Source organism: Lutjanus erythropterus, chromosome 15 (assembly GCF_056507025.1).
Source record: "Lutjanus erythropterus isolate fLutEry1 chromosome 15, fLutEry1.hap2, whole genome shotgun sequence".
NCBI lineage: Eukaryota > Metazoa > Chordata > Actinopteri > Lutjaniformes > Lutjanidae > Lutjanus > Lutjanus erythropterus.
In genome coordinates this window covers 34,766,338-34,793,285 of record NC_139331.1, presented here as the reverse complement: position 1 = coordinate 34,793,285, position 26,948 = coordinate 34,766,338, and the positions used below count along the sequence as shown (strand labels likewise).

The 26,948-nt window shown below is 38.1% G+C and overlaps 1 protein-coding gene and 1 long non-coding RNA gene across 2 annotated transcripts; one reads left to right on the top strand and one right to left on the bottom strand.

The window, feature by feature from the left end:
• Positions 1–116: 116 nt before the first annotated feature.
• Positions 117–18,988, top strand: slc30a2 (solute carrier family 30 member 2). The gene is made up of 8 exons (XM_084737009.1): positions 117–2,092; positions 11,079–11,290; positions 12,584–12,730; positions 14,266–14,419; positions 15,347–15,566; positions 16,042–16,147; positions 16,983–17,117; positions 17,711–18,988. The coding sequence occupies exons 1-8, from the start codon at positions 2,010–2,012 to the stop codon at positions 17,854–17,856; spliced, it is 1,203 nt and encodes a 400-aa protein (XP_084593135.1). The 5' UTR covers positions 117–2,009; the 3' UTR covers positions 17,857–18,988.
• LOC146314816 (uncharacterized) lies at positions 11,160–16,205 on the bottom strand. The gene is made up of 3 exons (XR_014771904.1): positions 15,912–16,205; positions 15,323–15,559; positions 11,160–11,338 (listed from the first exon to the last, which is right to left on the bottom strand). It is a non-coding gene; the product is annotated as an uncharacterized LOC146314816 (long non-coding RNA).
• Positions 18,989–26,948: the final 7,960 nt, after the last annotated feature.

The window sequence follows — 26,948 nt, the reverse complement described above, 5'->3', positions numbered from 1 at the left end:
CAAAATACCAGAAAACCTGCCAGAAAATGAACAATTCTTCAGGGTGTTTGAGAGCATTTTATTCACTGCTTTTTTTCTGCCACGAGTAAATAGGATTGTAGTACTTTTTGGTCTATTTTATGTCAGTTCTTAGATGTGTTTAAATCTACATTATTTGTTTGTTGTTGAGGCTTGTCATCGGAAAATGTGTCACTTTCTAACAGATAAAGTTTTCTTCTTTATCTATACGATAAAATAAAATAAAAATAATTCCTAATTAAAGACACACCTAAGGAAATTTGCATTGTTACAGCAGCAAACGCATCAATAAAAAAAGCAAAATAATAATTAAACAATAAACAGCAAGATAGAATAAATAAGTAAACAAGTATAGACAAGAGAACAGTATATCTATCCATTTCGTTCGTCAATTTATTATGCTAAACTGAAAAGCACTGACAGAAAGTCTATCTAGTCTACTATCATTGCATAGCCTAAACCACGTGGCATTTAACTTATTAAAGTCATCAACAAGCGCATGTGCATTCCAATACATTCCTCAGAAATTACTCACAAAGCTGATTAAAGATTGGCCAAATTGACGTTTGTCCCACCGGCACCTGAAAGCAGCATTGGCGCGGTAGTCATGAATGATGACCAGTGTCGCAAATCCATATAAATCCTGCAGTGCCTTTTATTTTTGTGTAATGATGTAACAAATGCAACAAATTTGGTCAACAAAGAACTGAATTTTATACGATCAGTTAAAATTTACTTGTTTTCATCTTTGACCGCTTATAGCCAAAATTTTAAAGCACAGTGAGGCATCATTTAAGATTGACACTAAATGGTTTTACATGAATTATCAATGGGCTATAATTAAATAAGACAAAAATTTTAACCCCTTTTTACTAGCCTCTATTGACAATTTTATGTGCATTATCTTTTTAGACATAATGAGTTTATGTTTTCTTAAAAAATTGATCTTATATTGCAAGAATCTTTGTAATTTTTATATTGTTAGCTGCACAAATCTGATATATTTTCTAATCTTTTGTGATGATCATGAATCTGTTTAGGCCCATTCTTTAACCTGACATAGGGCTACACATGTTGATAGAAACCTCTAATTTATTTGTGATTTTAGTTAATAGGTTTTATTATTTTTAGACTTAAATCTGTTCTTTGAAAAACATGTTTTGTACCTTGTTTATTTTAAAATTGAATCTGTGGTAAGCATTCATGTTTTGCTCTGATATGTCTTTGCAGCACGCCATAAATCTGTTTTTTTACATCGCCATATGTCAAGGTGCATGGTGTAAATAAATGTAATAAAGGTTGATGCAAAATCCAAGTTAAATGCACTGATTTGAATTAATGTTTGCAATTTCTGCTCACATGTTAAAAACACGTGAGCCTAAAACTGTGCAGGAAGGAAAATCCTGCAGGTAACAGTCTGTTAGATGTTTAATTCATAATAAATTATTTAAATTCTTGTTGTGATTTATGAAAGAAAAGAATCTTTCAGAGCTCAGACGCACTCAAGCGGGTGTGTTTCTGTGAATGAATTGATTTCCCTTCATACTGAGGCTCGTCCCATCAGGATTCACCTACCGGAGGTCCTGCTTCACTCTTTATTTGTCCACCAACAGCAGCTGCAGTGTTCAGTGTCACTGCTGCCGCTGCGGCTTCATGTTCGAGGCTCCAAAAACTCCAACCTAATTAAAACCTCCCTCAGAAAAAAAAACCCGCATGTGGTTTCATCCTGCTCGTCCTGCACCGCAATGAAGGAATTTATCCGTTTGTTCTGAAGTCTCGCTGAAGCTTCTCGCTGAGGAAGAAATGAGGTCTCGGCTGACTTTTCCCCGCGTCGAGTGAACATCAGGGGACTCGGACCTGTCGATTCTCACCGGCAACTCCTGCAGCAGCAGCATCCTCCAAAGAAGAAGAAGAAGAAGAAAAGAAATCACCTTCACTCCTCTTTTTTTTTTAATCTCAGACGGGACGTCAAGTAACCGCAGGCTGAATAAATGGATAATAACGCTGCAAATTCGGAGAAATCTCAACTGATACATGAGAAGAATGCGAAAATGTATTCTTTAAAACTGCAAAGGTGAGAATGTGTCATGTTTTATATGACTGCAGCTGCACGGAGAAGAATAATGCATGTAAGTTACCTGTGCATGTTAAATCTGACATGCAAGATTTAAAAAAAAATGTATAAAAATGAAAAAATATTTAATTGTGTCAAGTTTAAAGTCAAGTTTATCATTTTTTATGGGTAAAATCAGCAGTTTGAAGTGAAAATGAACATGCGCTCTGCAGGATAAATGTTGCTGTATATACATGTATGTATGTTGTGGAGCTCATGTGTGTAACATGTGATGGGAGCAGTTGTTACTGTGGTGCATGTTAAGCAGCCTGCCGCCGTCGCCGTCGCCGCTCTTGCGGGCTGTTTTATGTGAATGAACAAATTCATTTCCATGCTTGGCTTGTTTCTGGACAGCCTGTGACAAATGGCCCCGGGGCCAGTTCACTGAGCAATGCTAAAAACTCATCATCTGTCATTAGAGAGGGAGGCATGAAGCAGCAGCTCCACACTGCACAGCCAACAGTCAGTCACTCAGTCAGTCAGTCAGTCAGTCTGCAAAGGAAAGGAGATTAATTACACAGTAAATACATGTAGGTGTTCATACCTGCAGGTGGATTAAATCCAGAGCGGTTTATTATCTTCAGTGGAATGAAATGAGAAAATATTTAGCATAAAACACTTGTTCTGCAAAAATCACCTTGCAAGTGTGATTTATCTTACAGACTCAGACTTAAATCTGAAAAAAACAAAAACTGGCCAATTAATTGATTGTCAACTACTAAATTAATTTGCAACTCTTTTGATAATTAATTAATCGTTTTGAGTCATTTTTTTAAAGAAAAAAATGTCCACATTCTCTGATTTCAGCTTCTCAAATGTGAATATTTTCATATTTCTTCACTCTTCTATGGCAGTAAACTGAAAATAAGACATTTGATTAATACTTTTCACCATTTTCTGACATTTTATGGACAAATCAAATAATCGATTAAAATGATCGACAGACTGATCAGGAATGAAGTAATGAATAAAAAGTAAAATATTGTATTGCAAAAATGTAATGGAGTAGAAGTAGTATAAAGTAAGAAAAAGTACCATTAAAACTGTACTTAAATTCAGTACTTGAGTAGACTAAATGTAATGACATCAGAATGAGCATTTTTCACCATTTTCTGAGATTTTATGAACCAAACGACTCATCGATTGATCGCAAAAATGGTCGACAGATTAATCAGTGATGAAAATTATTGTTAGCTGCCGTCTTATTGATAACAATACATTTTGGAGCTATAATTATAAAACATGAAAAATAAAACATTCAGTTTGAATAAAAAAAAGTGTCAACTAAAAAAAAAAATTAAAGAATTACATTTTTTGACTAAAATGTCACAAATGACTATTTTTTTTCTGCAGAAACACCAACATCCTCGCTGGTTTTAACACCAGATTGCGGCCTACATGCGGAAAAACGATCCTGTCTGATCGATGAAATTAATTTTTACACCGCTCCGATCATAACTGTTACAGACTACAGGCTGTGAGGTGTTTGGAGGAGATGTATCGATCAGTCTGATTAAACTCTTTCACACTTTAATCCACCGCGTCAAAAACATGAGAAGTGACAGAAAATTTACGCAAAGTAAAACCTGCGCACAGCGCGTCTGTGACTCTGACTACAGAGGTTCAGGCCTGAAAACAATCCCGCTCATCTGATAAAAACTGAAGAAATTATCATTATTATTATTATTATTATTATTATTATTATTATTATTATTATTATTATTATTATAATTATTATTATAATTATTATTATAATTATTATTATTATTATCATTATTATTAGGGGTTCAAAGAGGTGCGCGTGTGTACCTATGATCGTGTGTTTTTGTTAGTGTGTGAGGGGGAGAGAGAGAGAGAGATGTGCATATGGCACCACATTTGGGATTTCATGCACCATTTGCACTGTGTGTGTGTATGTGTGTGTGTGTGCGCGCGCGCGTGCGTGTGTTTACTCACCTTTAGCGTTTTTTCCCAGCTGGCAGCACAGTGGTTTATTGTCAGTGTCAGTGAAGTAGTGCTGCTGCGACTAACAGTGACTTTCATTATCGATTCATCTGCTGATTATTTTCTAAATTGATCGATTATTCGTTTGCTTTTATAAAATGTCAGAAAATTATGAAAAATGTTCACCCCAGTTTCTCAAAGGCCTTTAAATATCTTGTTTTTCAGTCCACAACCCCAAATATATTCAGTTTAATTTGATATAAAACACATTTGAGAGGCTGAAAATAGCATTTTCTGACATTTTTGCATAAAAATTACTTATACAGTTATTTGATTACAATAGTCAAAATAGGCTAATAATACTAATAACTAAAAAAAACAATTAAAAGGTGGTTTACTGTCAGTGTTAGAAAGAGTGGACTGCAACTTTTAAATAACCCGCCAAGTATATACCGATTATTGTCTCGATTACTCTTTTTTATTCTACAAAATATTGGAAAATAGAGGAAAATATCCATCCCAATTTCTTCAAAAGTCAATATTTTGTCAGTCCAGTCCCAAAGATATTCAGTTCCATGTGATATAAAACAGAGAAAGGGAGTTAACATTCAGTTAATCATCAGATTATTGGCTGATTATTTTCTCGATTTTTTTTTTTCTTAAAGTCCTTTAAACATCTTGTTTGGAAAAGTATCATCCAATGAACTTAAAGTACCAAAAGATAAAATTTATATATATTCATTACACTGAATGGCCCATTTAAGATTTAATATAGCTATTTCATATACTTTATATACTGCCAGGTAGCTTAATCCATAATAATACATCATAATTTATCATCTGATTTATATTGTGTATTAATAATCTGACTCTACAAAGTAACTAGTAATTATGGAGCTGCGATGATTATTCTATTAATTGTGATTTTCATATGTCTGTATGTTCTGTTTCCTCATTCCTCTGTCACAGTAAACTGAAACTCTTTTGGCTGTTGAGAAAACAAGACATTCACAGATTTAAAACACTCATCAACATTTTTCACCATTTTCTGACATTTAATGGACCAAACAACTGATTGATTAATAGAGAAAATGATTGACAGATTAATCAATAATTAAAATAATCACTAGTTGCAGCCCTATGGATATAGTACATAGTATAAAGTTGTATATACTCGAGTAAAGTACAAGTATCCTTAAAGCAGTACAGTACTCACTACATACAGCCTCTGTATACATCAGCTAATCCTTGATAATGTCTCCATTATAAAGGGTTTATAACATGTATCTAATGGATTTATTAATGGGTAATAAATTGTAAACTGGATGAGTCAGTCGATAAGAACAACTCAGATTGTCCAGCGATGGAAAAATATCCCTTTGACTTTTGAATCAAATCAATTTGTTATTAATCCAACAATCAATAAACAGAAAATTAATTGACAGCCAGTGATTATTTTGATAAATATGATAAAATTATTTGTTTCAGTTATTTTTCAGTAAAAAATGTAAAACATTCTCTGGTTCCAGCTTCACACCTATAAGAATTCAGTTTTTTAGCAGGAGAAATGATGAATCTACTAAGAAAGTGGATTAATTGATAATGAAAATACTCATTAGTTGCAGTTACAGTCACATGATTAATAATGCCATTAATAAAGGAGTTTTAGGAGTCATTACCAAAAGGTTCTTATTAATCCATCAACCTGCTTTTGTAAATGTTGATAAGTTGGTCCAGATGCTCTGCAGAGGTCAAACAGACTCTGGAGGGAGTCTTCATCATGAACTAAAGAGCTGGAAATAAAAAAAATAATTCCTATAATTAATGCTTATTTTTCATCATGAATTTATTCTGATTATTTTCTTGATTAAATGATCAATCAATAGTCACACACACACACACACAAATAGATACATACATAAATACAGAGATCCAGAGTTAAATGAAAGTGAGTGACATGTTCATGCTGTTAAAGTTCATTATTTACTGTGTCTTAAAGATGTCACCCAGCTGTATTTACCAGAGCTTATTTGGTGGATTGTTTCTTCACTGATAATTGTGATATTTCTGGCAGCACATGAAGGCAGCGCAATAGGCTGAAGGTTAATGGGTGTCTGGCAGGAGATGTTGGGTCTGTCACGTTCCCCTGATAATAACCAGTGAAGCAGTCAAGACTCGTCTCTTTTACCCTAATCTAACAAAGATAAGAGTAATTTAATGTTGATTTTTTTTTCCCAGATAGATGTAGCTACAGTAAAAGTCTACCTATTTTATTTTGAAAACTACGAAAAAGAGTGAAACCACAACCAAAAAAATCTACCCAACCAACCAACCAAATCTAACCAACCAACTGAGTCTAACCAACCAAGCAACCAACCAACTGATTCTAACCAACCAACCAACCAACCAACCAACCAACCAACCAACCAACCAACCAAACAAACAAATCTAACCAACCAGCCAACTTACCACTTCCGTTGTGGAAATTGTTTAATAGAAAATGTTGACTTTGCATTTTACTGTAGATAAATTCCATCATGACAAAGTAAACATTTACTGACTAACATGTCAGACCCGCTAACACTCCCGTTTTTCCAGGTTTCTTCTAGGCCATCTTGCGGCACGCTCCTGTTTTGTTGTCTCTCCTGGAAAACTCACGTAATTCGCATGACCCTCAAACTTTATCATGAATAATCATCATGCAATGATCCATAAGTTTTGCATGTGCCCAATTTCCTAGAAAGTGCAGCAGGATTTGAAGAAAAATTGACACTGTGGCCACATCTCAGATTTTTTTTCAGCAATTCACTGAGATCGCTGGTGTATTCACTGACGACTGTTGCCTGGGTTGGACAAACAATTGAACCAATCACAGCTTCGTAGGCGGGGTCATGATATCGATCAAGGCAGCTGCACAGGTTGTTATATATAAAGACCCCAAAGTTATCAGTATTAAATAAATACCAAAGCAACAGCCAGTTGGCTCTGGTTTTATGAAGGTGACGTCCTGGACTGTTTCTTGGCTCGGCACAGTGACAGAAAAGGATGTGCACAAGGCTGGGTTAAAGATGCCCAAGCAGCAACCCATTTACCCTCGTTGGCTGAGCTGCCCCGAGAAAAACAACTGCTTTATTTTTGTTGTTTTATTACTTTTTGACAGGTATTCCTTCAGGGATAAAGCTAGGGCCAGAGCCAAAAAAAAAAAAAGTTGCAAACACTTGGCCTCACCCTCCCCTTCCAAGACTGTAAGAGAACCTATGGATGCAACGAAAAGCATGCAAAACATGACAGGCTGTATCCAGAGTCAGTGTTTGGTTTGTCTGCAGAAACATAGCAGCCTCCATGGAAGAGGACCGGCTCACTCTGTAAGATATGAACGGTACATTCTAGGGTAATGAAAATGAAATGATGAAAACATTCTAGATTCAGTTTCTATCATATTCTAACAAAAGATCCATGCAAATCTTAAACACTAGACCTTTAAATCAGCATATTTGTTTAAGAGAAGCAGCTGACATGAACACAGTGTCAGGCTGAACAATGAAATGCAACAAAAATGGCCTTGCAACTGCTAAAATAAATTATAAAATAATGAGATCATCATCATCATCATCACTTGTCTGTTGAAGTGACTGGACCAACACTTTTCCCCCAGAAGACAAAACATCGTTCATTTCTGCTCTGCAGCATCTTTTTTCTCACTGCAGGCATTCTTCTGTCAGTTATAGAAAATATTGTTTTTGTGCTGTGATGTCGCAGACTGCAGCTGTAATTAAATGCTCGATGGTTAGTGTTTTTTCAGCGGACAGCTCCTCTGAGGACTCTTCATATCAACATAATTTCACAGATGAGTGAATATTCCCTCAGGTTCCTGCTCTGCTGACACTGAACACCTGCCCTGTGGGGTATCGACTAACAGATGAACTCTAATATTTAGGAGACTCAAACAGGAGCTCTGTGATGCCAAACAAGAACTTAATGCAGCAGCAAAAACAAGTGTGGCTCAGTGTCTCATAGACTGTATATCTGCAGGATGATCGCTGCAGAAATATTCAAACAACCTTTTACTTTGTCAGACATTCTGACAAGGCAATAACAATAACTGCAAAGTCTTTATTACATTGATTATCAAAGCGGTTTATTCAGCAGTTCACACTGTTAAACAAGAGATTATCCATGATGACAAGCACAGTTACTTTAAAAATGTTTTCAGATACAATTTTACTTGTTAAAAAATGTAGGCAGTAACCTCATCCAAGTATCACAATATTATGATCTTAAAGATAAATATATAGATCAGTATTTTCACGTTGAATCTCTCATATTAGATAGTTGAACATTTAATCAATATATCGATCCAGATTGATGTATCATTACACCCCTTGAGGTTGGTCTGTGTAGCTAATGTTAGCAGTTGTTCTCTATAGCTAATGATAGCGGCAGGTTTGAATGGCAATGAACTGGCAACTCTGAGATCAGCTATGGTTTCATTTGAGACCAGAATGGTGAGCGAGAGAGACTCCTACGCCGTTTGCAGAATAAGTCGGTAAAATTGTCGCTACTTGCTTTTTAGAAGTAAAATCGCTAAAAGGGTCTGAAAAGTCACTAAATCTGTTGGAAACAGTGGTTGTGCTGTGTGGACAAGCACTGCTTCCTGCCCCCCTTGTTGTGTGTGCATCTCTGTGATGACATTACACTGAAACCCGTCTATATCAGCGGACCCACCTACCCAACAACAATATAGTTGGGTAAATGGATCTGTTTTGTTTTGTTGAACATTTGGGATGTTATAGAGCATATATGTACCAGAACCGGCACATGCCATTGTTCAGACTGACAGTTTTTACACACACACCCCCAACATGGGAAGCAGGTTAGTGTTGAGCTTAGTTTTGCATTATACTGTAAGTAAGAAAACGAAAACATCAGTATTATGTTCTTTCTAGCTGGCATGAAGAGCAAAGAGTGTTGCCAAAATTAGCATTTGTCTCCGTTAAACTAATGTATTTAAAAGTCTCCATAGTCTCTCTATTTAAGGTGAACTAACATGACATTATGTTACTCCTACTAATTAGATTTAAAAGAACTGCTGGGGTATTTTACAACTCCAGCAGGGAGGCAGTTTTGGCAGGAAAAGTGTGTGGGTTTTGAGTCAATAGGCTACCAAATAAAAAACACTTCATTGATTAACAACCAAGTCAACTCCACTGCGCTATTTACCCCTTTGAACTAAGTAGACCACGATTAAATAGAATGTAAACTCACATTTACACATTTAACCACATTTTAGCTGAATAGATGCTGCAACCAGTTAAGATGACAAATATTAACAACACATTTGTACGAGGCGATGTGTGGGAATAGAAATCATGAACTCCTGAATATTATTGTCCAGTACTTTAATAGACACTCATTTATTTTAGAAAATCTTTGTAGTGAATGAAACCGTTTATAAGAAACTTGACTTGACTTGTGTGTGTGTGTGTGTGTGTGTGTGTGTTTGTGTGTCTTTGTTTGGCCTCTGTGTGTGTTTCTGTGATTGTCTGTGTTGTCTGTATTTGTTCGAGGATATTCTGAACAAATGTTTTAAAAGAGCCAGTTTCACCTTCATAATAACAACATCCTTACATTTGAACGTAACGCTGCCCTCAGGCTTCAAAGCACTCAAGTGTGTGTGTATGTGTGTGTGTGTGTGTGTGTGTGTGTGTGTGTGTGTGTTATGTGTATGTACATGTCTATCGGGGGTGTTTGCTCTCGTGTCCCAGTGGTGTAATTGAACAGAATCTGTTTTCCACTCGGCTGCTTCTTTTCAGCTTGGACATCCCAAAAGACGTGTGTGTGTGTGTTAGTGTTAGTGTGTGTGTGTGTGTGTGTGTGTGCAGGTGTGTGCATGTGTGAGATAAAGGCTAATCATGAAACACTGGCAATCTCCCATGTGAAGTGTGTGACATTAAGTGTGTGTGTGTGTGTGTGCAGTTATCTCAAGTGAGCCAAAATTAGTTTTTTTCCACCTCATTACCCGCATCATCACAGCTCTCCCTCACTGCACACGGAAAGAACAGCAACCTGAGTGTGTGTGTGTGTGTGTGTGTGTGTGTGTGTGTGTGTGTGTGTGTGTGTGTGTGTGAAGAAAATGTAGAAGTCAGCATTTTGTTTTGTTCTCATGATTAAAATCCCGCTTGACGTATATCTACATGTGTAATTCCCAGACTGAACATCAAATGGTTCAACAGCCACTTTAACCAAGTAGTGACATTAACAACATCCCATAATAGTCAGATATGAAGCTGTTGTTTCTGTACTTAAGTAGATTTTCCAGTTATCTTACTTAAGTATTTTTACTTTTTACTTTTCCGTCTTACATTTGAAAATGAATATCTGTACTTTCTTCTCCTCGCATTTTCAAAACAGACTCACTACTTTAGTTTTAATGCATTTGAGAGAAATTATTTTATTATTATTTTGTGTCCTTGTTCGCCACCTTACCATCATCAGCACCAGTTTCAACCTAAACTGATGGAGCAATATTAATAGAAATGAATGTGTATCCATCAGTGCATATGTAGCACAACAGACGTAACAAAATGAAAAGATGTAAAGACAAAAAAAGACACAAGAGAAAAAACAAAAACACATAAGACAAAAAAAACAAAACCTGAAAGACGTAGAAGGACAAAGAGGCGCAACAAGACTAAAAATGACTGATTACTTACTCTTTACTCTTTTTACCATTTAGTTCCTCATAACCTTATGATTATTTACTCGTTTTGTGTCCCCCAAAGTAAAGTCCTAAATAATACTGTGTAGTCACTAAGCAGTCCCTCATTACTTTATGATTACTTACTCTTTCTGTGTCTCCCATAGTATTGAGTAGTTACTGAGTACCTTTTTGCAGTATTACCGAAAATTTCAAATCCTACACACCGGAGCTTTAGAAGCTGTAACAGTGGAAGGTGTGGACCATTTCTGTCTTCATGAAGACGTAACTTCTGTGTCCCTGCAGCTCTTTTCCAGACTCCAAGGAGCAGTACCCCGACTTCCCTTTTAAAAATGGAGGCATGGCCGGCGCCATCGAGCTGAAACGGCCCGTCGGGGCCCACTGCCACGGTACCAAAGCCTTGGCATGTGAGGACAGCGTGGACAAACTGCTGGCCAAGAAGAAACTCTACATCGCATCAGCCGTCTGCCTCGTCTTCATGATCGGCGAAGTCATAGGTAAGAGTTTAGAAACTCGAACCTCAAGAATGAAAGAGAACACAGGGTCTAGAAAAATAAGAATCGACCTTCACATCATGTTTGTCTATTTAATGTGTGTTATGAATTTGTCTTTCTTGTAATATAAGCTCATAAACTAAACAGAAAGTTAGAAAATTATGACATAAACTAATTTCCATCAATTGAGATCATAAGAGCTGATGTATCAAGGCTTGTTTGCCAGTTGGACAAATTTTTTTTCAGGATGTCAGCTGCCACTGATTGTAGCTGCAGCAGACATTTTTTTTTTACCATAGGATTTTTAGTGGTGCTGACAGTTTTCCCCCATGGACACCAAGTGCAGTAATCGCTGGCAATGTCAACAATCATTGGGTTGTCAGAGGAAGCTTTGGGGATCTTCAGGAAAGAGGTTTGCACTGGTGCATAAATGAGTGACGGTGAAGTTTTATGAGCAAATCAGAACAGATTCAACAGAACAAATCTCACATATTTATGTGATATCTGTCTGCTGGGTCTGAAAAATCTTCCCAGAATTCCCCAAAATAACTGCAGAAAAGATTTTGAAGACAACATGAGGACTTAATGCACAAAACCTGTTCTGTGCTCTCAATCGGCCACTGAACACTCTCAGATCTTGGTCTCCGGATTGGTTGGTGATCTGCCTTTTTTTGTGCTTGCTTGATATTTTTGCCCAGAGATGTAAAGTTTAAACAGCAGACTAACCGTGCAGGGGTGAACTGTCCCTTTATCGTGTAATTCCATGAAGGATGGGTCATATAAATGTCCAGACACAAAAATAAAACAATGAAAACCTCTCTCACACTGACACTGATGTCATACTAATGCTGAAGTGATGAGTTACTGCACATTTCTCTCTAAAACAAAGAAACTACAAAGAACTTCAAGCTTCAAACTTTTTACAGCCAAGAGTATAAAACGGTGGCTCACATTCATTGGCTGATTGCCCAGACGTTTATGACGATATAAAATAATATCACATCTCTGGATCCACATATTAATACACATCACGGTTTGTAGCTGCTTTAAATTACAGGTTTAACAAACCTTTAACTGGCTGAGAGATCGATGTCGTTAAAGGTTGAGAGTGTTACTGCTCAGAGGCTGTTTTCACAGTTGGTGACACACTCCTTATCAGCAAGTTTTTAAAGTCAGTTTTCTTAATAACTTCATAACAATAGTTGATCTTTTGTTATCAGGAACATTATGAGATTTCAAGCCTCAGGATCGGTCTGTAATATTTCTAAGAGTCGGTGTTGTTGTGTTTTGCTGCAGGAGGCTACCTGGCCCACAGCCTGGCCATCATGACGGACGCAGCTCACCTCCTGACAGATTTTGGCAGTATGATGGTGAGCCTGTTCTCCCTGTGGATCTCCTCCAGACCGCCCACCAAAACCATGAACTTTGGTTGGCACAGATCAGGTGAAGATGAGAGATCAGACTGAGTGACAGGGAGATGAATGGATGGATGAAAAATTTACTACATTTGACACCAGGAGTTTAAAATGTGGCACTCAGACTCCGTCATGAATACCTTTTGGTACTGTGAGAAAATTAGAAAGACTTACGAGAACATTTAAAGATGGATTTTAATAAGTTTTAATTGTAAATTTAGATTTTCACCAATTATTTTTTTTTGATTAATGAAGCACGTCAGAATTCATGGGAAATTATCTCAAGTTGTGAATCGCAGCCTGCAAAGCCAGTGAAACCAGCTCCTAACTTATAACTCACAAATTCAATCACATACATTCAGCAGTTTGCAGAATCACAGAGCTGTTTGGTTTGTTTGGTCTATGAGATGCCCAAAAAATATGAAAAGAGCCCAAACTGACATCTTCAAATTCTTTCTTTTGTCCAACTGACAGTCCAAAACACAAAGACTCTGAAAGAAATGCAGCAAATCCTCACATTTAAGAAGCTGGAATCAGCAAATGTTTGACATTTTTACTTGAAAACAATTAATCAATTATCGGAATAGGTGTAAATAATTTTCTTTTGATTTATTAATCGACTAATCATTGCAGCTCTAGTTCTTAACCTGCCAAGAGGCTCCACCTTGGGGGAAGGAAAGAAACAACAGCAGCACTGTGCAGCTGCAGATGTAGACATGGGACCGTCTTTAGATCAATAAAGAAATAGATAATGCAGTTTAAACGTCAAAATCAACTGCTGAAAAATGTAAAAACTGCACCTGTAAAAGTTACCTGAAGGCATCAAAGACTAGACTAAAACATCAAGACTTTAACCAAAGAGATTCCTTCTATCATTCAGAGATTCTTACATTTATATATCAGGTAATAAATTTATGAATTTAGTCTCAACAATGGTTTATTCTTTTCATTGATTTATACTGAATTAAATGGGAATTCGGATTGTTGGTAATTTTATAGCTGAGTTGTATCCTCCCATATTTTTAAATCTGCTACACCAACATCTTTATTTTGGTCGTTAAATATGTTTTGTAGCATTTCTTCATTGCTCTCAGGTTTGATAGCAACCTTTTCCTTTTCTTCCTCTTATTTAGAATTTCCTGTCTATTTCTATGTCTCTATTTCTGAAGTCAAAGTTTTCTGTTATACAGTTTTTCAGTCACAATACAAATTTGAAAATACAAACTTAAAACTGTTTGTATAGTGTGTGAGGTTTTTTGTACACCAAGTGTTTCAGAGCCCTCCTCTAGGAGAATCGGACGTGTAAACTCATAAAATAATCTGTTATTGATCTCCGTCCAGTGCTGCATGTGTCTAACTCCTGGATCTCTGGTGTGAGTTTGTGTGTCTTGTGTTTCTGGCAGTATCTGATGCTGACGCTCTGCCTCTGAGGGATGCGTGCTGTTATTTAACTTCCTGTCCTGCTGCGTTGTTCAGATAGATGCACGATGTTTTGCACTGAGTGTGATGAACTGTATTCTTTAGTAAAGGTGATTAAGACTCCTGCCTCTGCTCTCTCCACAGAGATCCTCGGGGCGTTCATCTCTGTCATTTCCATCTGGATTGTCACGGGGGCTCTGGTCTATTTAGCCATCGAGAGGATCGTACGCAACGACTATGAGATTGATGGCCATGTAATGTTAGTCACCTCCGGGTGTGCCGTCATCGTCAATATAATGTGAGCGGCTCTCAGCGTAATGGCTGTTAATATGGGACATTATGTTGCTTTAATACAGGCAATTCATTTTAAAGCTGTACACTTTATGATACTAAAAATTCAAGTTGAAAACTATATTTGCTGCAGCTTCAGCAGGTAAATATTTCCTGGAAGGTCAGTAAGGAAAACCAGGGATTAAGATCCTGATATTCTCCAGGAATTTTTGCCAATATGAGCCTCCTTTTCCAGGAAAAATCCCTGCAGAATTTCAGGATTTTTGTCACATATAAGATCATGTGTCTGTATTTTTTGCTTACATACAACAAAGATGCCCCCTTCAAACTTCATTCATGCTTCCAATGAAACCAAATGCTTTTATGAAGGTGAATCTCCCAAACAATGGAAGTGAATGATGACCAGTTTTCAAATGTAAAAAAAGCAACAAAAGAAAAACATAAAATGCCTCCATGCTGCTCGTCTGCTGTAATCCACGTCTCCTAAAGTCCCAGCATGCCGTTTGCACACCGTCACACCACACACACACAGTTCAGACAGTGTGCATGTGAACGTGGCTCCAAGCTAAAGATCTACAGTGAAGATTCAGGCTAAAAACATGTTAGTCAACTTGGCATGTCGGGGCTTTAGAAGACTTGGATCACACCAGACGAGCAGTTTGGAGGCATTTGATGTTTTTATTCTGTTGTTTTTTTATGTTCAAAAACTGGTCACCATTCACTTCCATTCTTTGGGAGATTCTGTAACACTGTTTTTCTGTGAAACTCCAGCAGTGTTTTGTGGACTAAAAAACTAAACCTGACCTTCAATCAGCACGAGGTTGAGTAGATAATGACAAAAATATTTTTTCAAATATTTTCTATACATTGTTTTTGAAGAAGATGTCGCATATTAAAACAATTTAAGTACCTCTTTTTGTCTTTGTTTCTGCAGCATGGCCTACATCCTCCATCACTCCACCACCTTCCACGCCCACGGCAGCGGTTACCACCAGATTGACGAGGACGGCCAGAGCCCCGTCTCTCACGGCCACTCCCACACGCTCCTCAGCGGCCATGGCAACACAAGCGTCCGTGCTGCCTTCATCCATGTGGTCGGAGACCTCCTGCAGAGCGTCGGCGTCATGGTGGCAGCGACCATCATCTACTTTCGGGTCAGATATAGATCACATTCATGTTAGGGTGAGACCGACATGACGGCTTGATGATGTTGGCATTTTAATTTTAAAAAAATCAAAACAATTTCAATTAATTTTAACTGAATTTTGACTCATTTATTGTCTAAAGACTGTTGCAGGATCTTTTCTATAAATTATAACCAACTACTAAATAAATTCTTTACATGATCAAGATCAAAATAGTCATTTTTTGTATTTAAATGAATATTATCTGTAAAAATAAATCTCCAAATACAGAAAAAGATATATTTTAATATGAACAGTAGTGGGAAAATAAAGCATGAATGCTTGTTTATTATGGATGACAGCGTTAAATATTACCATCATCTTGCAAGATGTTCCCTGTTTTTTTGCCCCGAGCTCTTTCATGGCTTGTGACTGTGGAAAAAACGCCATCTGATGTCCTTTTCCTCTCTTTAAAGTCTCCATAACCTCCTTTTCTCTCTTCCAGCCCGAGTATAAAGTTGCAGATCCCATCTGTACATTCCTGTTCTCAGTCTTCGTCCTCTGCACCACCATCACCATCCTCAGAGACGTCTTTAGGATACTCATGGAAGGTATTTCACTCGCAGATCGGGGGTATTTGGGTATTTTTGTAAGCAGAAACCTGTCAGGTCACATGGGAAAATATTTTTAGGAGGGCATTTTGACGTTAAAACAGACATACTGATGTATGTACAAAATCTGAATGTTCCACTCTTTAAGAGACACACATGGGAGTGGAATCAATATCGAACTTTTCCTTTACAAAGGCTCATGAGTTGAAGATGAGGATACAGGACTGTTTCTCTCGCCTGCAGCCGAGATCAAGCTGTCAAGTTTTTGACCTGATCAGAGAAGGTCATCGTCACATGATGCTACCGGCTGTCATGTTGGTGCGTTCATGAGCATTTCAAGCAGACGACTGTATGGTAGCAGGACTCACATCAGCTTACATCCATACGAAGCTCCACAGTGACTAACACCAGGACTCTGATGAAGAAGTACACAGACGTCAGCTGGCTGCTTCAACTTTTGAGTTTCTGCAGAACAAAGAACAAGAACACAGATGGTTTCATTCCGGGGACGTCGTAACATTTTAGGGACATTTTAAAATTGTCTTTGCACATCAGTGAATTTACTCCATATGAACCTCCCAAAAGTAGCGCCTGAGGCAACTTTTAAAACATTTAGGAATGACAGACAGAGAGGGAGAGAGAGAGAGAGAGAGAGAGAGAGAGAGAGAGAGAGACAGACAGACAGACAGACAGACAGACAGACAGACAGACAGATGCAGTACCCAAAAAAACACTTAATGACAGTACTTTGAGTATTAGCAATGAGTTACTTGGTAGCAGACTGTGTTGTTTACTGTGTATTCATTTGTGGCTCACTGTTTTTTTTTTTTCTCAGGGTCTCCTAAAGGAATCGAGTTTAACTCTGTGAAGGAGGTGCTGCTGTCTGTGAAGGCTGTGAAGTCGATGCACTGTCTGCACCTCTGGGCTCTGACTCTGGGTCAGGCTCTGGTCTCTGTTCACCTGGCCATAGGTAACCTAACACACACCATATATGACCTGCACGAACCAGTGACGATACAGCAGATGAAACTGCTCGGGAAATCGAGGGTCTAGGGGATTCATGTTACGCAGACTGTTGTACAGACTGTAAAAGTTAATTTCTGATTTTGAGCTGTATAAATAAAAGTGCCTTGACAGTGAAACTGCACATGCATTGTTAAACTGTTTTACCTTGTTATTACTGATCTGCAGTGAAACTTTATTGCCACAGTGTAGAAATACTCTGTTAAATAAAAGTCATGCAGTCAAAATTTGATTTAAGTAAAAGTATAAAAGGTATTAACATCAAATCAGTGGCAGACTCAGGTCTGTCTGAGGGGCAGGGGTGAAAAAAAATACAAAAGGGCACCAGCGTGATGGACAACTTGTTAGGCATTTAAGATGAAAAGTTTCAATTACTGGTTTAAATTAAAACTGTTTTATTGTACAACTACTACAAATAAATACATAAAATAATCTCTGCTGCCACTAAATTAATCTCATCCTTTAAATGTGTGTGAGGCCAAGAATAGAGAAGTAAACCAGACTGACTCTGTTGTTCTCTACCTTCTTATCTCACATCAGAGGAGGGTGCTGATGCTCAGTCGGTGCTGCAGGAGGCCACTGACCTGCTCCACACCAAGTTTGGTTTCTACAGCATCACCATCCAGGTGGAGCTCTACTCTGAGGACATGAGCCACTGCTCCCACTGCCAGGACCCCAGTGACTGATACTCTGATTACTGGACCGGACGAGACTGGACCCAACAGGACATGGAACGGGACTCAGGCACATTTTCATCCCCTCTGGGTGAGCTGGACCAGCGAGAGCTGCGTATTTATGATGCAGCCTCCTGTTGGAGGAGTATAGGCAGAGTTTTTGGTTGTGTTCGCCATTCAGTCACAAGAAATTAGACAAGAAAATCATCCATGTGTTGGTAGTTCGAGTGCTGACGCTGGAGCTCCATGCTAACATGGAACAGGCCAAAGTCCCGCTTCAAAATAAGAGTTGTGTGGTACTTGTGTCCTCAAGGTTGCAAAATACTGAGACAATTTAACAAGAAGAATTGGGTTGAGGCAGCATACTGAGTTAATAAGATTCTGGCTTGTAAAGATGATGAAGATAAAGCCCTGATGAAGACAAAATGCTGGTCCTGTCCTAAAAAATATGCAACAGAGCCACAAAACCTCATCCATCTTATTGCCATCTGAAATTCTGAGCCCCTTTGCCAAAAACACAAAATATCACATTACAGCACAATTTATGACTTTAAAACTTCCTGATAGATGGAAAAAATCTATAATCGTGAAGTTTCTTCACCAGATTTGCTAGCTCACTAGAATACACGACAAGACAGCTACCCAAAAAGTAAAGCCAGAATATCTTGATTGCCCCCTGGTGGCTGGCTGCAGCAAACGTCATAAACTTAGCCCCTCCCATTTTCACAGATGAGACATGGGTAAAACAAAAAAAAAAAGTGTTTTATCTGATCAGTTTGGTTTTAGTTGGTTATTTGATGCCATAAAAATGGTGTTTCACATCGTGATTGAGAGCTGAACCCTGCTCGTGATTGAGTCTGCCATCTTTATGGGCGGAACCTCAAAAGAAGTTTCTTAAAGTCTCTTTATGTTCAGCTCTCAGTACTTTTGAAGCTTTTGTCAGAATCTTTTTTTTTTTTTTCAAATTTAATTTCTCTCCCATGTCGCTGTTTGTACTTTCAGGTATCTGCTTTATTTTACCATTTCATATTCACTTTCAGCTGTGTCAGAGGTGTGTTGAGTTACTGATGATGAAACCTCCGCATGAAAACATTTCCTGTTTGTGCTGCTTCACAATAAAAGTGTTTTAAATAATGAAACAACACAGGACTTTTATTGTGAAGAAAGAATTTATCCACTATTTTGCAGCCGCTCGACTCGAGCCTCCTCAAGCTCGTCTTCAGTTTAACAATACACCTTGAAGTGTGTAGCCCTGTTGTAATGGAAATGCAAACACCTGCCTTGCTGGGATGACGTGCCGAGTCAAACCAAGTTGAGCCAGTCCATCTCGGTGTATGGAAAAGGGCCATGGACACGTCAGCTGAGCGGCTGACGTCCAGTTCTCTGCTAACTTGAATGGGATAAAATGATTACATTTTGCAGCTCTTCTAGACTTTCCAAAACTTACTTGACCAAATGGATCAAATCTTGACAGTGAAACCAGTCATTTCGTGATGGTTGTGATGCTCAAAAAATGTAAGCTTATAAGAAAAAAAGTCTTTTTGGGCTGCAGTGCATCAAATGACGTCATTACACAGTTTGGTCACTATGTTAATTGGCTTCAAAGGGCAGCACATATCTGGGATATTCTGGCTTCTTTTTTAGACAGTGGGAGGAAGTGGACACATGGCGTCCTCGTTACAAACCTGTTACTGAAGCTCAAAAACAAAGTTTTACTTGCACTTGAATGCACTCATGTTTGTGCAAGAAGTTCTGGGCAACACAATGCCGTAAAATTTGCATTAATACGATCACGTCCAGTGGTAGCAAGAGGAGTCCAACATGAGCACCCTTCTGAAGCACAAAAGTTGAAATTGGACAAGGTGAAATGGTAACAAAAGGACATCCTCCAACAAACATGTTTGACTGGTGTGCCATAAGCTTAAGGACACAGGGCATTTATTGAGTAATGCAGAAAAGCTGAATATTTATGCAACCGTTTCAAGAGGAAACAAAGTTTAGTTTTTCAGTCTCTCTCAGTGGGTGATGCTTTACGACAGCAGCTCCTGCTGTTGGTTGAAAACACTGCCTAACTTTTAGTATTTCATGTAAATTAAGGAAAACTGCCAGATATATGAGCACATATTATTCAGTTACTTCACAGCTTTGGCACTACGGCATATTTTCTACGGTAAAGTCCCCAATAAATGCTACTTAAACATAATGCTAATTAAAATCCAAATATGTTAGCATGTTAGCATGTGCTGAACTGTTAGCATGGAGCACCTGATGTCATGTTCTACCACGGACACATGGATGACTTTGATGCCTCTTGTTTCAACTCTAACTTTACCAAACAGCTCATCTACCAGACGCTCACTCTACAGCTCACTGTCATTAACCTATGACCTGAATCTGCAACGTTAGCTGGTCATGAATGACATTTTTCAAGACTTTTATTTGCTAAAAACACTTCTCTCTTGACCTAAAATCATTGCAAACATTGCGATATCCACCACATTGATAAAAGTTGTCTTTAAAGGAAGGAAAACATGAATAATACCTCTCTAAAACCAGAAGATCACAGACCGAGGGTGTAAGGACTTTAAAACCTGCTAACTGGTCAATCAATGTCATGATAAAGAAATGAGAACATATAGTGATCATTAACCATACGCCAACCAGACGCCTTTTAATTTACAAAAACTGCAGTATTTGTCTCTATGTGGATCTGAAACTGCAGCTATCAAAATGAAAATAAGATACAACAACTGATATTTATGATGTCAGTGCAACGTTTCAGGCAATCGTCAATGAATTTATTGGAAAAATGAAAGATATCTCCAACAAACTGTTTGAATCAGGTTAAGGCCCTGTTGGATCCCTCACACTGGTCCTTAAACAGTCACGATCCTGGCCTAAACTGTCCTCGTTCTGCTGCCTTTAAATATTATACCACACCATACCTCATCTTTCACACCATGCTGGCTCCAGTGTCTGTCTTAAATCTGGACTTTCTCTACTGTACTGTACTTTTTTTTCCTGTTTATCACATCATGCCAGAGACGAGAAGTGTCTCCATTTCAGAGGCGTTTGGAGGATCTTGAAAATCTAATTATTTTAGACCAGTTTTGAGCAAAATTCAGTGGAAATGTGAGGACTGACCGGCGTGGAGTTGATGTTTCTGAAGGTCCAAAGAGCCTCAAAGCTGACCTCATTAAGGGCTATTTTTAATGGTAGTTCTTTTGACAATTTTGTTGTGTTGCAGCAGGCATTTGTTTGGTTTCACTGGTCAGAATCGCACATAAATAACTGTCTTTTGCGGGCAGTGTATTGATTGAGCAGAGGGTAAATGAATAAGTGTCAGGCTGAGAAAGTGTTCAGCTGCTTCCACTGTCAGCTCTGAGCAGACAGTCAGGTCTGAGGGCAGAAATGATTTAGTCCCACAGTCAGACGATTAGTTTCAGCTTCACGCTGTCATCCATCTCATCTATCTCTCTCTCATCCTGTAGCTTCAGTGTTAGCCATCCATCCACTGTGCCTCTCTGTTCCCCGAGCTACCATCTGTCTACCTGGCCTGCCTATACATCCATCCATCCATCCATCCATCCATCCATCCATCCATCCATCCATCCATCCATGCTTTGCAGGCTTAAGGTCCTGGAGTAGGCTGGATTTTCTAAATAAAATTCCCAAAATGTTGCAGGACCTACGTTTTATGTCTCTCTGTTTCATCTGTCTGTCTGTCTGGCCATCCATTGGCTGAATTTTCTAAATAAAAGCCCCAAAATGTAGCAGGAGGTTGTGGCTCCATGAGCACCCATGACTGTCAAAATAAATATCTCGATGACTTTCTTTCTGCAGTATGCCAACCTGTTCTCCTTCCCAGGTCGTCAAATACTGACGTTTTGTTTCACACCTCTGCATCTCATACAGACGTACAGTTTACCTTTGAGCGTCTGTATGAGATGCACCACATTTTCAGTAACTTAAATGTAAAACAGTCTGTGTCGGGTGAAGTCGTGTTAAGAGTGAGAAAGTCCGCATATGGAGGAGGTTGGGGTGGATGGATAGCTTCAAACAAACACAGGACTTTCACACCCGGTTTTTGACTTTCAGACCAGGATTCATCACCTGTGTGACGCCAAAAGTCAATGCTATCTAAAGTTTTAGGTTATGTCACATGACTTACTTCACTTACATCACGTGATGTACATAAGGCTCAATTGAACTTAAAACATGACCTTTCTCTAAAGCATAACAAGTAGTTTTGGTTCCTAAATCTTCACAAACTGCTGCAGTTTCACAACATTAACCAGGTGTTGGTATTTAAAGACCTGGGATTAGAACAGGTTGAGTATTCAACAGTGTTTATGGCGGGTTGTTTCACCGGGCACGGCTGCATCGCGTTATGGCTGCTCCTCATCCACCGGAGCTGAACGCTGCCAATTTAACATGTTGGAACAACATGTTTTAAAATGTCAGAAAATGGTGAGATATGCCAATCAGAATTTCCAAAAGCCCATGATGACCTGAAATTTCTTGTTTTACTCACAACCCAAAGATATTCAGTTTACTGTCAGAGAAGAGTAAAGAAAAAAATATTCACATTTAAGAAGCTGGAATCAGAGAATTTTTTTCTTAAAGAATTATTCAAACCAGTGAATCGATTGTCAAAATATCTGGAGATTAATTTAATAATCGATTAATCATTGCAGCTCTTATCTGCACAAAGCAGATCAAGCAGGTAAGAAGTCAGACGCAGAAAAACCCTAGAGAATCTGGTAAATTTTCAAAATAAAATACCTTGTGCAGACTGCTACTGCTACTACATAGCGTACATGTACGTGGAAGAAGCTGAGAAAGCAATGAAAGAAGACAAATCACCAAACATCTGAGCAAGTCAACATAATCAGGTGGGCAAAATCCTCTGCTGCAGAACGCTTCTGAAGCACAGCTGTGTGCAGGACGGATCAAAACTGTGGCGCAGACGTGCCGTGCCCAGCGGAAACAACAGGCTTAGACCTCAACGCCAGGTTTAACTTTATTCCTACTCCACTTGAAAGGCGCCTCAACACCTGACACTATATTTTAGCCCCTATTCATTGCTATTTAGCCTCCATCCATACATGAAGCAATTCAGTTCAGCTCCTGTCTGTCCATCCAGCAAAGCAGCTCAGTGTCACTTTTTAGCAGCCTGCAAGCTCACCATGATTTCCTCAGAAACTGAATTATCTAGAGGAAAGGTTGTGTAATGAAGTTTATCCCCTCGGGAGCTGGAACGTGCTTCATAAACAGCAAACTGCTCTTTTAGTTTTGATTATAATAACATTTAGGGTTGACGGTGGAGCTTGAGGGACGATCATGGTGTCATCAGCAATATCTGAGGACCACGAACATCCACGGCATGTTTCACGGACCTTCAGCCAGTTTTTGTGGTTAATCGTTTTGCACCCATAAGAAAAGCCAACAAGCCGGTCGACACGCCTGTAATGTTCCACAGCTACTATAAAATGTTGATGTTGTCAGTTGCTCTCAAAGAAAGGACAATTTGTACATTATAAACGCCTCGTTGACATCCATTCTGATCCAAATACTTGCATGGTTGTTAGCTGTTATTCAGTATCATGTACAGTAAGAAGTTTCTTGTTCAACTGCCAATCAGAATACGTTGATATACCATGCGGAGGATTAATCAAAGAAAAAATATCTTCTTTAAAATTCTATATTTTCACCAATTTTTAAGGAGATCCTGTATATTTAAATACATTTTTCCTTTTGAAATAATGCAAAATGAGAATATATATATATATGTACATGGACCCAACAGCTATGAAGTTAAAACAAAGTGAATGTAACAACGACCGATGCATTTTACTGTAAAAGTTTTGATAAATGTGCAAACTGAAGTTCTCCTCTGCAGGATGTGGTGTTGAACTTCAGTCTTTTCTTTACAGTCTGATGAAGTTCATTTCATTCCAGAAAAATAAAACTGTTCCTGTTTGTTCACTATGGAAGTCTAACGTCTGAGAATGCTCTGTATCGTGCTGTTGCTGTCTTTGTGTGACTGTTGTAAATATGTCAAATATTGTGTATTTTCTGTGTATGATTTTGTGTATACATGTGTAAATACACTTATCTCCCTTGTACAATCAGTCCTGTTTGTTGAAGTGTTCTGGTGATGTTGCATAAATCCACGTCACATCTGTGATGTTTGATATTTCATTTTTATGTGTGGCAAGAGTGTTTTTGTAAAGTGAAATAAAAGATTGCAGATGATGGACAGAGCCTGGGTTATTTTACAGATCAAGCTGATCATCCCGTTCACCTTAAAGGACGGGCTCATTAGTTTTTTTTTTAATTTTTTTTACATTTTTAAGTATGTATGTTGAAGGGAGGGATGAACATCAACATCAGCGCTGTGATCTACATGATTTCTTTTTGAATAAACTGAGTGGGAGTTTCCAGTGGAAAAACACAGATAATAATGCAGATGAAGTCAGATGAAATCAGCAGACCTGCAGAGCTTCTCTCCTGAGGCCCTCCGCACTCCTTTACGCTGTGAATCAAATATTTATTTGGACCAAACCAGAGTTGGTGATTGTCGGGACAGTGGAAAGGTGAGTTTTATTTAGTTTCTGTAAAGTTTGATGACAATGCAGAAGGATTCCGGTGAGTTTGGCGAGAGCAGTTATTCAGCTTCTATGTTTCATCCTGTAACTGTGATGCACACTGACTGATAAAGATGAAAAAAAAAAAAGAATCCTTGACCGAGGACTGATCTTCGTCAACAGATGAAGTTCGCCCTGCTGTCACTGACATGTTTAAATGTGTATTTTTCTCAGTACTTTAGAGAATCAGCAGCCTGGGAACATGATAAATCTGCAAGCTCATGTTTCATTTTCTCTCAGATATTTCTGACCACCCTCCTGTTCAGAGATCCGTCCTGGACATTATCAGGCCAATCAAAACTGTTTATTTAACATGGGGCGGATTTGATACGATGACTGACAGAGAAGAGTTGTCAGCCCAACGCACCAGGCTCATGAAACTCAGATAAACTGAGATCCTGTTCCCGCGTTGCCCATTTCTTGTCTAAAATGTTTTCAGAAACACATTTTAGTGACAGTTTAACTGTAATTTTAGAAAGTTTGTGACCAGACCGACACACATTTCACTGCTCTGATTGGCTGTAGGTCTGTCAAACTGGCAGATGCACTTTGGTCTGCACTCGTTAATAACCTTACAGACTAATTCACATTTGTATATTAGTCTGAAAATCCCAAATAATATTTCATGAGTGGACAAACTGCTGATGAAGATCATGTGATATGTTTGAAAGCTCCACAACAGCTCCAAACAGTGACCTTTTGATTGTTTGGCTGATTGTCGTGTTCAAGATCAAGAGTGAAAGCTCAGTCTCAACTTTAATATTTACTTAAATATTTCTTTTATTATTATTACAAAAACATTTATTTTACGTAACATCTCAAAAATAACAGAGCAGAACAACAAAAGAGGGAGGGTGCTGTACATGTTGACGCTTTTATGATCTACAAGTTAATAATGTTGTCAGTAATTAATTATTTTTCATGACTGACGACATTATCATGACATGATTCTGGGAAAAAAAAAAATCCTAATAAGCACACTTTCAACCCCCTAATTTAACTTAGAGGAAAACACGACTAAAAAAGACACAGCTGTGTCTGCAACATTTTCTAATTTGTTTCGAGGACACTGAAAAACAAATTAGGTCATGTCACATTTTTGCAGCTGTTGTAATTAAAAAAAAAAACCCAAAACCTTTGAGTCATCAGAATAACAACAACGAGAATAAGTTTAACAGTTAAAGAAAGGAAAAATGAAAAAATACCTAAAATTTCTCTTTTATAAACGTTACATCCAGCAGTGTTACAATAAAAAAATGTTCAAGTATTTCCTCTAAGTTACAGCCTGAGTTCTTCTTGACAAGGTAAAAGAGAAAAATTACAAAAATGCAGCAGGAATGAGCTTAAAGACGAGCTCTAATTTTTCCAGCCTGCTGCGGATGTTTTAAAACTGAATTTATGGTTTTAAAACATCAGCAGGGAGCTGAGAGGAGACTTCTGGGGAGAACTATAACTGCAGTGGAATGTCTTGCTGATTATTAAATAAAGTTTATTCAAAATAATGTGCAAGAAAGTCTTAAAGGGATGGTTTGAATTATCTGAAGTGAAGTTGTATGATGTATTTATCCTTATTTAGTGCATTATGCCCCCAGTTTGGAGAAGAAGTCAGATAACTTTTTCTGATGCCGTTATGTAAGCCAAATATCACTCTCTCCAAACCAACCAAACTCTACTGACAAAAACAGCAATTTCAGCTCGCAGACAATGGGACTTGTTTGTCTCCAACTGCCTTGATAGTTTAGTTTGTTTGTGTTAGTGTGTGACTTTGTTGTTATAAAAGGTTAGTTCAGGTTCACGTGTCTGCAATGTAAAATTAGTGTTTTTGCCAATGGAGTTTGGTTAGTTTGAAGAAAGTGATATTTGGCTTATATAACAGTGTACACTTAAACTAATACTAATTTATTTAGGTGTCTAAGAAATGTTTTGTTGCACCAGAAGTCACAGAATAACACAAAAGAAACAGTTTGAGTCAGTAGCAGATCAGCAATCCCTGTGTTGTGAAATGTAATATTATTTTTTTGCCAAAGGAGCTTCAGAGAGCGATATTTGGCTTATATAGACGTTGTTTCCCTTTGCTTCTCCAAACTGGGGGCGTGCCGATCACCATCTACTGCAGGTAAAACACTGCCTATGGATAAGTACCTCATACAACCCCGCTTCAAAAACTCCAAACTATCCCTTTAAGGTTTTAGGTTTTATCCAGTTTCTCTCTCAAGTCCTTCAGCATCTTCCTTTTTGCAGTCGGTGTTTGAATTTCTGCACAAACGAGCGACTTATAGAGGAATAATTATCTCGAGATCACAAGTTAATCATTTCATTATCTCGAGAAAACAAGCTTTGTTATCTGGAGATAACGAGATAATCACCCCGTTATCACAAGAAAAAACAAAGTCTGTTTCCTTTTATTACTCACAATGTTTATCAGAGATCAGGATTATCATGCCAGCCTGTATA